Below are 12,198 nucleotides of genomic sequence, written 5' to 3' on the forward strand. Positions count from 1 at the left end.
ACACACGGCAATAAACAATACAGTTTTTATTTTTTGCAGTGGACCGCTGTTGGAGACTCTAAATGCAATCCTTTTAAGCCAAGTCCTAGGGACATCAAAAACTTTATATTGATGGGGTAAAAAAAATGTAACATCTACAAATTGGTAGAGTATGGGGGATAAGCACTGTGTCCCCTTTACTCTGCTCCTTGGCTTTTCCCTCTCCTCTGCGAGGCAGGATTTGGCCACGAGGGTCTATAGTCTATTTTGGTCATCTTTTTGGACCTATAAAAAAGCGTCTATATTAAAGTATCGACACAAGACCTTCAAGTAGATTGAGTGACAGTGATATTGTTAGTTTGTGACCTTGTCAAAATTTAGCATCCAAATGGCAACCTTTCCTTTTTTGTAAATAGAGATTTATTTTAAATTCTTATTTAAAGTATTCATGAATTTGGATACTCTCATCATGTGAAAAGAATCATGTTTATTAACCTCACAAATGTGACATTGTATGTTAGCATATTGTAGCATCTAAAGTACGGTAAATAGATGCTTACTAAACGAATCAGAACAACGAGCGATTCGCAGAATAGGAAGCGCGCCTATATTTCTGCCAGCTGGCATTACGCTGTTATCTTAGCGTTTCTCCCAGTAGACTTTCTTTGAAATGCACCTGTTTGGCTCTGGATGCTTTGGAAATTCAGACTTGTGTAGCTGACCTTGTCGCTAAAATCTCTTACCAAAATTGCAAATAGGATTCAGGACCTGAAAATTTTAACCCCATTGATTGCTCTTTAACCTTGGGAAAACATGAATTTCTTTTAAAGGCAAATGAGACATTTTCCTTCAACCTATTAATAATGCTGAACCATTAAAAGTGTCAAAACTATATGCAAGTCTGGAATCCTAAAATACTGCAGACTTTCGAATAACTTTTTTTTTCCAGTTAAAATAATGAAGCAGCCAATTCTAAGGAACTTTATAAAAGAATGAAATGCACATGATGTAACCCCACAGGGACAGGCTTTTGTGCTCATCCTTCACCCTGCAAAAAAGAATTATAGGAATCTCCTATTTAGGGCACGGATGACTCACAATGTAAAAGCTAATTTAATACATGTTACAATTGGAAGTAACTGGAGCATACAATACTGAGTGCGAGGGTGCCAAATTAAGGGTGTAAATTTACAGACTAGAAAAATAAATTAAAGGGAATCTGTCAAAAACCTTCCCTGAACTACTGTAATATGTGGATAACTAGAGACACAAATTCTTTAGGTGTTTATTATCTTTTAGCTCATGTTCATTTCCCTGCACTAAGTGGTTACACAGCTTGTATCTAGGAGTCCACTGCTCCATCTGGCAACACTTTGGAGTCCAGGACATGCAACTAGCATACAGAGCACGGAGCATCTGTGGGATTACTGCGGCGAGATTGATAGCTAAAAAACATATGTGGAATCAATGCATTTTCACCTAATCACTCATTGCAACAGTATAAGGGATGATTTCAAATTGACAGATTCTGTTCAAAGGAAACTTGTCATTAAGCTGCCCCTAGCCCGTTATATGCCTTCTAATTAAGATCCTAAAAATCCGTTCCTTATGCTCCCGTTCTCTTAAAATGACACCGCGCTCCATGTATGGTAATCAATACCGAGCAGTCCATTTCACAGACTGCTGTGACCTTGCTAACCCGACCCATCAATCATAGTAAGATTACCATACAGGGAGAAAGATCATTTTTATACTACACTCACAGTCTGAGCATGGACCACGATGCATGGACTAGCTTTCAGTCTCTGGAGACAAACTCAACAGGTTCATAAGCATATATGAGGCAGTCTAGTTCAGGTCACGAGACCCTTGGCCAGTCCGTGCATCAAGGTCCACACTCGGATGTCTGAATTTCACCTTAGAAGTATGCCAGGCTGCAGGGGAGCATGAAATGGATCGTTAGGTTCCTAATTAGAAGGCACATAACATGCTGTCAGTTTGATTCAATTAACCTGTCATCAGGTTTACCGTTAATGCCTCCCTACACACCATTTCTAAATTAAAGAAGCATATTTAGAAGTCCCTGTGCTTTTGGGTCAATGATTTATGTTACTTGTTTGATAGCAGTGTTGTCTCCATCTACATACAGTGCCATAGGCAGGACAGGGAACCATGACAACCGAATGATACTCTGCATGGCCTGTAAGTCTCCCTACACCAACTTGGCACTCTCCACAAGGAGAAACCTTACCCCAAAGACCCATTGTCAAAGAATTCTCAAGCAGACAACCAGTTCCCCTGAAACGTGTGTGCAAATGGAGACTCTGGTTTGGTTTTATACCCAAGGTCAAGTGGCAAGGCCCTTCAAATGGTCGATAAAGACTTTCTGAATTGCTGCTTCTAATAGGTGACACTAAAGACCCTGCTTCTTTCCTCTATGAAGAGGCCATTTGAAACACTGATACTCTGAACACAGAGCACTGACTGAACACTGTGGAGCACAGAAGCTGTTGCTTCAACATTAAAGCAAATACCATGGAAACCGGTCACTGATTACAGATAGCAGAGAAGTAATGGACAGGCTGATAAGTAACCAGTGATCTGTATACAGATATGAACATACAGAAAGACTCCAACAGGCTTGAATAAGCTCACTGTTATCAGTGATGTTAACGTTCCAGCATGCAAGGAACACAGGACGTTTGCTGCCTACTACCATGCGTTCCAGTAGTAAAAATTCTAAACACACAGACATACAAAAGTATACAATCTATAATCTAACGCTACATGCGTCCCTCTGTCCGAAGCCTCTATAGACTGCACAGGCGCGACGCGCAGTCTGGCTGCAGACAGAAGATCGCATCCAGCAGTTACAGGTAAGAGGAGTGTATGGCGCCGGAGGTCACGGTATGCGCAGTCACTGAACGCATACAGTGATCTCCAGCACCATAAGGACATCGTTACTTGACCCGGAGGAGTGTTGCTGCGGCGCCTCTGTTCAGGCCAGAGGCAAGTGGCGGACTGTGGAGTCGGAATCGGCGCATGCGCATAGCGCTATCCGGCACTATTTTAGTGAAGACATCTGCAGTGTCTTCAACAAAATGGCGCCGGACAGCGCGGTATGGGCACACGCGTACTCCGGCGCCACACTCCTTCCCCGCCCTCCGGCAGAAAGGTGCGCAGCGCTGAAGCACAGGGAAGAAAGGCGAGTATAAGTGTTTATTTTTTTTGTGTGTGCGCAGCGTGATGGGGATGAGGGGCAATACATACCAGGATTGGGGGATGAGGGGGTGCCATGCATACCAGGATGGAGGATATTAACAAAATTGGGGGACATAGATAATTTAACCAGGGATGTGTCCTTCGGTCTGAAGCCTCTATAGACTAGACATGCGCGATGCGCCTGCGCAGTCTGGCTCCAGACAGAAGAAAGCATCCAGCCGTTACAGGTAAGAGAAGTATATGGCGCTGGAGATCGCGGTATGCGTAGACACTGAATGCATACTGCGAGTTGCAGCGCCATAAGTACATACCTTGCCGAAGGAATGTTGCTGCAGCACCACTGTTTTGGCCGGAGTCCGAGGGAGGAGTGCGGAGTCTGAATCTGTGTATTCGCATAGTGCGCTATATCTGGCTCCATTTTAGTGAAGATACATTGGCGCCGGACAGCGCGGTATGGGCACATGTGTACTCTGGCACCACACTCCTCCCCCTGCCTCCGTAACAGGATGGGGGCACATATACCAATAAAAATGCTCGCCACCCGGGCATAGAACGGCTAGTAATATATATCTATCTAACTCTAGTTTCCTTTCAGTGTCAACATTTTTTATGGGATACCATACCACAAAATAGTCTCACAAATGTGGGCCATTGATTGCAAATAAGATTTGTTATTTTGCACACGCAAAAAAATTTAAATTTTCCCAACAAATTCATTCAAGACCATGTTGCAAAAAGGAGTACACCCCACTTAAACAAAACTCCTATTTCATGCCGTCAGTGATGGCACCATGTGGAGGAGAAATGTGAAGACTAGACAAAGATCAGCAAAGCTTTAGTGATCAGACAGAAAACTGTAGCAAAAGTAGCATCTACTGATTAGCTAGGTTGAAGAAAATATATAATACGTGGCTCAGCATATATGTACACTTTGCATAGCAAGTTCCTAGATTCACTATGCACAGAATAATTGGAAGAAAATGTGTGTGTGTGTTAAATATCAGAGACGAACTACTGCCTAAGAGTAGAATGAGAAAAAAAACAGTCCGAGTTAACAAACACCTAAGAATTCTATAAAAATGTTTTATTTCTGCCCAATTAAACTTAAGAAAACCCACACAATTTTGAAGACAATTTTTGCCTAAAACTTGGCTACGGATTGGACCAATTCAATGAATATTAACCATGTCATTATTTTACTTACTAAACTGATATGCACACCTCTACATTTTTTTTATTGTTTGTTTCCTACATATAAAGTTAAATAACTATATAAATAGTCTTCATTAAAAAAAAGCTCTACCGTTTTGCTGCTGCAAAGTGTCTGTTTGTCCTTTATCTAGATGAGTGCTGTGCAAGAATGTTCCAAATCAGATAAAGCTTCTGCTCCTGACAGCTCTTTGTCCCCCTCCACCTCCTTTTTCTTATTGTTAAAGATAAGAGGAGGGAGAGGGAAGGCTATTGTACACAGATCTGAGGCAAAAAGGGGAAAAAGTATCCTAGTGAGGGCAGTGAAAATGGGGTATAAGACAAGGAGTATAGCACAGAGGAAAGAAGTACCAGTACAGTGTTGGAGCCATGCTGATACAAGAATGTAAATGAAGACAACAGCACTTTGAGTAGACCCAGACCTCACATCCAGCCTGTATTACTGGGAGAGGTATTCACACAAGAGAAAAATCTGAAGCTTGAAACAGGCTGAAAACCACATATTAAGGGGTCTGAAAATGAATGAAGAAATGAAAATTGCAGGCTTAAAAACTTAGTTGCTACCTTTATTCAATTAAATAGCATGACCATACTTAAAAATCTTTTTTTTTTTCATGTCAAAAGGTGTCCAATAGTCTAAAGCCCCCGTCTCGCATAGCGAGATCGTTGCCGTGTCACGGTTCTGGTGACGCAACAGCGACCTCACCAGCGATGTCGCTATGTGTGACACTTTGCAGCGATCAGGCCCCTGCTGTGAGGTAACTGATCGCTGCAAAGTCTCCTGGACCATTTTTTGGTCGTTGCCCTCCCGCTGGTCAGCACACATCGCTGTGTGTGACCAGCGGGAGCAGCGATCAGGCTGGTAACCATGATAAACATCGGGTTACTAGGGGCACACGCGCACTTAGTAACCCGTTGTTTATCATGGTTACGAGCCTGCTAAAGTGAGCGGTAACCTCCCGCTCACTGTAGCAGAGTGGTAACTATGATAAACAACGGGTTACTAGGGGCACACGCGCACCTAGTAACCCGATGTTTATCATGGTTACGAGCCTGCTAAAGTGAGCGGTAACCTCCCGCTCACTGTAGCAGAGTGGTAACCATGATAAACAACGGGTTACTAGGGGCACACGCGCACTTAGTAACCCGTTGTTTATCATGGCTACGAGCCTGCTAAAGTGAGCGGTAACCTCCCGCTCACTGTAGCAGAGTGGTAACCATGATAAACAACGGGTTACTAGGGGCACACGCGCACCTAGTAACCCGATGTTTATCATGGTTACGAGCCTGCTAAAGTGAGCGGTAACCTCCCGCTCACTGTAGCAGAGTGGTAACTATGATAAACAACGGGTTACTAGGGGCACACGCGCACCTAGTAACCCGATGTTTATCATGGTTACCAGCCTGCTCCTGCTTCAGCAGGCTGGCAGCCAGGACATGTCGCTGCTCCCCTGATCGTTGGTGAGCCTGCCTGTTTGACAGCTCACCAGCGACCACATAGCGATGCAGCAACGATCCCCGACAGGTCGTTGTCGGGATCGTTGCAGCGTCGCTAAGTGTGACGGGGCCTTAAGTGTGCACTAAAACTAGCTCAAGGTTACACTGACAATAGAGACCATGTGTGTATGATCAGTGACTCATTCACTTTGCTAGAGGGAGGAAATCAATACAGACAGGCTATGTGATGGTGTGAAGTGTCACATCAAGGTCTGCAAAGGTCCCCAATGTTTGAGCCGTGTCTCCTTTGTTAGTCTACAATGCACAAGTATAAAACACAGCCATATTGTAGCTTGAAGATAATTTGCTAAAGGCATGAAATAATTAGAAGTGATATCCAGGGAGAGTCGGAGAAATTTTACACTGAGCGTGAACGTGTTATAAAACAATGGTACTTAATGGCGTGAATTAATGGCGTACATTTCCCATTTTACAACTGAGGGATAAAATGAAACAAGGATAGATGGCACATTGTACATTTGGAGGATATAAAAAGTACAATTTAATCAGTGAAGCATACCCCGATAGTCCGAGATTCTCACCCGTGAACCAGTTATGAATTTCATCTTTTGTAGCAATTCCAAGTTTAGCAAGACTCTCCTGTAAAATAAAGCATATTACATTTATTCGGATGTACAGCTAACTACATTAGATCAAATGAACAAAGGATGGAAACACCGCAAAGTGCAGGTAATACAATATAGAAGAGACTGATGAGAGAAGTATGGTATTTGCTCATTTCTGACATCCACTATGCTCTGCTCCAGTTGGAAGCTTGGCAGTGCTAAAGACAATATACTAAGGACACTTATTATTTTCAGAACATTTGGGAAATAAAATGAACTTTCAAATGCTCAAAACTGGATGCAACACTTTTCAAAATGCAATTTACCAGACATCTCCTCCAAAATAACAAAAGCTCTGTTCATGCATGTCCTATTTCTGTTAGTCTGCATAGGAGATCAATAGTTACAACAGAGACTCCAGAGCTGCTCTTCGTGTAATCCAAGACTGAAAGTATACCGTCATTTCAGAGGCTACGGGGAACTGGCTCGGTTGACCCAGTCACCATACATACACTCGTTGACTTTCACTGTTCACCCCTTTTTCGTGCCTCTCCTCCTGCCCATATCTCAGCCTGGTGCCTCTCCTCCTGCCCATCTCTCAGCCGGGTGCCTCTCCTCCTGCCCATCTCTCAGCCGGGTGCCTCTCCTCCTGCCCATCTCTCAGCCGGGTGCCTCTCATTAAAAGAGTTTTATTCCCCTTATTGCAAGTTAACAGATCCACAGGATGAATAATATCTTGCTGATCACTAAGGGATCTTGGGATCCTCACTGATCCCAAAAATAGCATTCTGAAATATCCAATTGGAATGAATTGATGGTTCCATTACAATATCAGCTTTTCATTGCAAGCCTTTCTCAAGCATCAGTGCTGCTTCCAATCTATTTTTTTTATATTTGGAGGCTTTGGGCTGGTTGCTTGTGGAAGAATTGTACCCACAACATCAGGACTGGGTTGCTATTTTTTCTTGTATATACACTGCTAAAAAAAAAAAAAAAAGGGAACACTTAAAACAACACAATGTAACTCCAATTTAACAACAGCAGGTGCAGTGCCAGAGCCCTGCAAAATGACCTCCAGCAGGTCACTAACATCCATGTGTCTGCTCAAACTGTTAGAAACAGACTATGAGGGTGGTTTGAGGGTCTGACGTCTACAAGTAGAAGTTGTGCTTACAGGCCAACACCTTGCAGCGCGATTGGCAATTACCAGAAAACACCAAGATTGGCAGATTTCACATTAGCGCCATGTGCTCTTCACGGGTGAGAGCAGGCTCACACTGAGCACATGTGACAGACATGACAGAGTCTGGAGACGCCATGGAGAACGTTCTGCCGCCTGCAACATCCAGCATGACCGGTTTGGCAGTGGGACAGTAATGGTGAGGGGAGGCATTTCTTTGGAGGGCCGCACAGCCCTCCAGGTGCTAGCTAGAGGTACCCTGACTGCCATTAGGTACCGGGATGAGATCCTCAGACGCATTGTGAGACTATATGCAGGTGCAATGGGCCCTTGGTTCCTTCTGATGCATCACAATGCTAGGCCTCATGTGTCTCAAGTGTGGCAGCAGTACCAATATGATGAAGGCATTGATGCTTTGGACTGGCCTGCCCATCCCCAGACCTGAATTCAATCGAGAACATCTGGGACATAATGTCTCGTTCCATCCACCAACACCACGTTGCACCAGACTGTCCAGGAGTTGACTGATGCTTTAATCCAGGTCTGGGAGGAGATCCCTCAGGAGAACATTCACAGCCTCATCAGGAGCATGCCCAGGAGTAGTAGAGAGGTCATACAGGCACGTGGCGGCCACACACACACTACTGAGCACCATTTCCTTGTCTTGAGGCATTTCCACTGAAGTTGGATCAGCCTGAAATTTGATTTTCCACTTTGATTCAGAGTATCATTCAAAATCCAGACCTCCTTGGGTTATTAATTTTGATATACATTGATCATCATCGTTTCATTGTGCTAAACGCATTCCACTATGTAATGAATAAAGATTTGCAACTGGAAAATTTCAGCAATATCTAGGATGTGGTATTTTAGTGTTCCCTTTATTATTTTGAGTAGTGTATAAGTAAATCTAATCTTAATTATAGAAAACCTTTTAAAGCAGGTTTATGGTCTCGGTGAATGAAGCATTAAATTATGAATTTCCAATATACGCTCCGTATCATTCTCTTATGGCTTTCAAAATCTCCGCTTGCTGTTATGCAGAACCTTTGCCTCTTACTTCAAAAGAACCAAAAAACTGTCCTGGTAATGTCCAGGAGTGCGTATAGTTAAAGTTGTCGCTTGGAAGTGAATCACATTTTTTTTTTTAATGGGAATGTGTAATCAGAAAATTACCTTTTGTGTTACAGGTAGAAAAATAAACTAAGTGTGTATGTAATAATAATAATAACCACAACAACAACAACAACAACAACAACAACAACAACAACACACACACATATATACACACTGTATATTATATATAAACCTTTCTTTCTACATATATCTTTATTATAAATCTTGCAATTTTCACATTGGCCACTTGGGCTTTTTTACACTAACCTCTTGTTATTTTCTTTCAGATAAGTCACATGTACATTAGCCGCACCAAATAGACTTTGACCCTATCTATTGCATTGAAGCATCTAATGAGCATGTGCAAAGGTCACTGTGAAGGGAGAGCAGTGACATCACAGATTGTGACTGGTGGATCCTGTGCCATCAGCTGAGCATTAAAGGGGTATTCCCATCTCCAAGATCCTATCCCAATATGTAGTAGGTGTAATAATAATATTAGCAAATCCCTCCAATTAGAAATGTAGTATAGTATTTCTGATTTTCAAAGTCTCTTTCCTCATGTGCAGGCATTGCAGGTCCTTAGGTATCCATGGTTACGACCACTAGCAGCTAGCTAACTGTCACTTTATCAGTGGACATAACCATGGATACCTAAGGTCCTGCAATGCCTGTACATATATTATTAGATAACTTTTCATTATACTTTAAAACTGTCATAGAAAAGAAAGTAACCCAAGTCACCTCCTAGAACATCCAAAGTGTTTAAGAGTGAAATCAAGTAATCAGAGTAATTGACTTCTAGAAAGATCCAATCAGTGTGAAAAGTAACTTTCTCATTACCATCCTATTAAATATGTATTTACATTACTTTTCTGCTGGCTTCTAGGTGTCCATGTGAACCTCCAGCCTGATTTGATCGCTTCCCCCTCTAATTACTTTGGAAGCAAACAGAGAAAAAAAAAACCTTAAACAAAAAACAGTTCATCACTGACAGACGTGACATGTCCCATCTCAGCTATAAAACACGTCTAGAAAGAATAGCTATTAGAATGCAAAAATTAGAACCAAAATCACTAATACACAGCACATTAAAACACAACTATTATTATCTTGTCGTAGCATCCAAAAATGTAGACTACAATACGTAAATAAAAAGGTCAAGATCTTACTTGTAACTTCTCCACCTCCAGTTCAATGTCGACAGCAGCAAGCCCGGCTTTGCCCTGATCCGCCGCTAGCTGATGGAAAAAACGCTTCCATTTCACGAGCACTTCAGAAAACTGTAACTGAAAGGCAGAAAGGATGGCTAAGAAACACATCACAACATAGGCAGAGATCTACCAGCTCATCCTTTTCCTTTTCTCCTACTCTTTTCATATGGCTTCATGAAAACGCTGAACAGTGCATATTAATGGCTTTAATATGTGTTACCATGATATAGGGAGAGATATGACAAGAATGAAGAACAATAGCAACATTACAGGAAAGCAATAAAGATGAGACCAAATTAAAGAGATAATTTAGGACAAATTATATCTAAATGGAAATGGTAAAATACTTTGATCGCTACAGGGTATGTCTGGTTCGTTAATTCCCACCATGACTGAACGCTGCAGCTTGTCTATGGAAACAAACAGTTGGCAAAGTTTGTTCTACACAGTTGTTTCCTCATTAAAAAGTAAGTGTCAAAAGTAGAAAGGATTATCCTTCAGGGAACTAATTCTCAGACATGACAGATAAGTGGCTCAGCCACTATAATATACACTGCTCAGTCATAATGAGGGAAGAGAACAACACTGATTATCTCGTCACAATGGTATCTGTCAAGGGGCAGCAAGTGAACAGTCAGTTCTTGAAAATTATGTATTGGGAGCAGAAAAAAAGTGTAAGCATCTGAGTGACTTTAACAAGGCCCAAACTGTGATGGCTGACGACTGGGCAGGTCTTGTGGGCTCTTCCTAAAACAGGTATTCGGACCTACAAAAGTGGCCCAATAAAGGACAAGCTGTGGACCAGCGATAAGGTGATTGGGAGCCAAGGCTAGCCTGTCTGGTCCAAACTCACAGAAGAGTCATTAAAAACACATTATGATAGATAATGCTTAATATTAAAATCAAGTGTGAAAACACAGTACATTACAGTTTGCGGTCAGACTGGCTGATTAAAGAGGGGAGCAGTAAGGAGCCAACGGCAAGCTAGAAAGTAAGCAGAAGTCTTGGGATGACAGAGTTGGGCAGTGTTGGAAGTAGACCTGCAAGTGGTCCGTGTACACTGCCACCTAATCGTTAATGGCTGGAGTATATAATCAGTTTGAGACATCCACGTGGTGGGAATACTCAGCCTGGTGAAGGAACCAGTGGTGGGTTAAAGTGGTGGACTCAAACTTGAGGAAGGCTGTAGTCTGTTCTTTTTGAGGGGTAAGGAGAACCCTGTAGGCCAGTACAGTGTGGTCTGGTTGCTCTGGGATGTGGCCATGTAGTATAGCCATATAGACTATACTGAACTAAGTAGGCAGTAGTGTGTCTTGGCATAGGGGTAACTCTTGAGGGTCAATGCCTGGGTGGAAGGCTACACAACCATTCCAAGTGTAGTGAGGACCTAAAAAGTGGTCTGAGTGTTGTACTGGAGGCATCTCAAAGAGGGGATGGTGAAAGAGGTGTTAAGGCTACTAGAACAAGATGTGAGTAAGGCTAAGTTTACATGGGCATATTTTCAGTCAATGTCAAATGGACAGTACACAGTGCATTAACCAATGTTACTCTATGTGCTAGTGCACTTGAGCCATTATTCTCACGGACTTCAGGTGTACCTGTAGATAAAAAAAAATAATTACAGAATGTGTTAGTCTGGTCAAATTTACAGGGCCAGACTAATGCTTGTTAATAGCACGCAGTTCTAGCACTATGCGTGTGAACACATGGAGACAGTAACAAACACAATTTGCAGACGTAACTCGACCAAGAAATTCAACGGTCATGTTAGCCAAAAATTGGCAGAACCCTAGAAAGTGAAGTCTGTGGGAGACGCACCTCCCACATGGTGAGGTCTAAATGTGGTGTGAGACAGTGTGGCATCAATGAGATGGACACAAACACTGTCACCACAAAATCCCCTGAGCAAGAGGATTGCAGAACTTGTTCGGTTTGAATAGCTTGCAACGTTCATGCACATTCCCTCATAAAAGTGTAGAAACTGATAAGCATATTGCTTTAATGATAATAACCAAAGTAAACCTAAGATAAAGAGAAACCACTAAAGACTAAGCCACCAATCAATCACTCCCCATCCCATACACCAATTATACAACCGCTACGGTGTTTGTTTTTTTTGGATGGCAGAAGAGGAAAAGTAGGATTTGGTCACTAGTGCCATCAAACCAAGGATAGAAACACCCAGCTGCCAAATGTATAGTTTTAGCCTATGGAA

The 12,198-nt window shown here is 42.4% G+C and overlaps 1 protein-coding gene across 1 annotated transcript in view; it reads right to left on the reverse strand.

Annotated features, from left to right (window-relative positions):
- PRODH (proline dehydrogenase 1) overlaps nucleotides 1-12,198 on the reverse strand; it is a 159,044-nt gene that overhangs the window by 60,192 nt on the left and 86,654 nt on the right. The window contains exons 6-7 of the mRNA XM_073673295.1: nucleotides 9,942-10,058; nucleotides 6,428-6,507 (exon numbers count right to left, since the gene is read on the reverse strand). Of these exons, the coding sequence (XP_073529396.1) occupies nucleotides 6,428-6,507; nucleotides 9,942-10,058 (197 nt within the window). The remainder of the gene's footprint in view (nucleotides 1-6,427; nucleotides 6,508-9,941; nucleotides 10,059-12,198) is intronic.

Source organism: Phyllobates terribilis, unplaced genomic scaffold, assembly GCF_046119375.1.
Source record: "Phyllobates terribilis strain yellow unplaced genomic scaffold, ASM4611937v1 Scaffold_1__5_contigs__length_1240528914, whole genome shotgun sequence".
Taxonomy (NCBI): Eukaryota; Metazoa; Chordata; class Amphibia; order Anura; family Dendrobatidae; genus Phyllobates; species Phyllobates terribilis.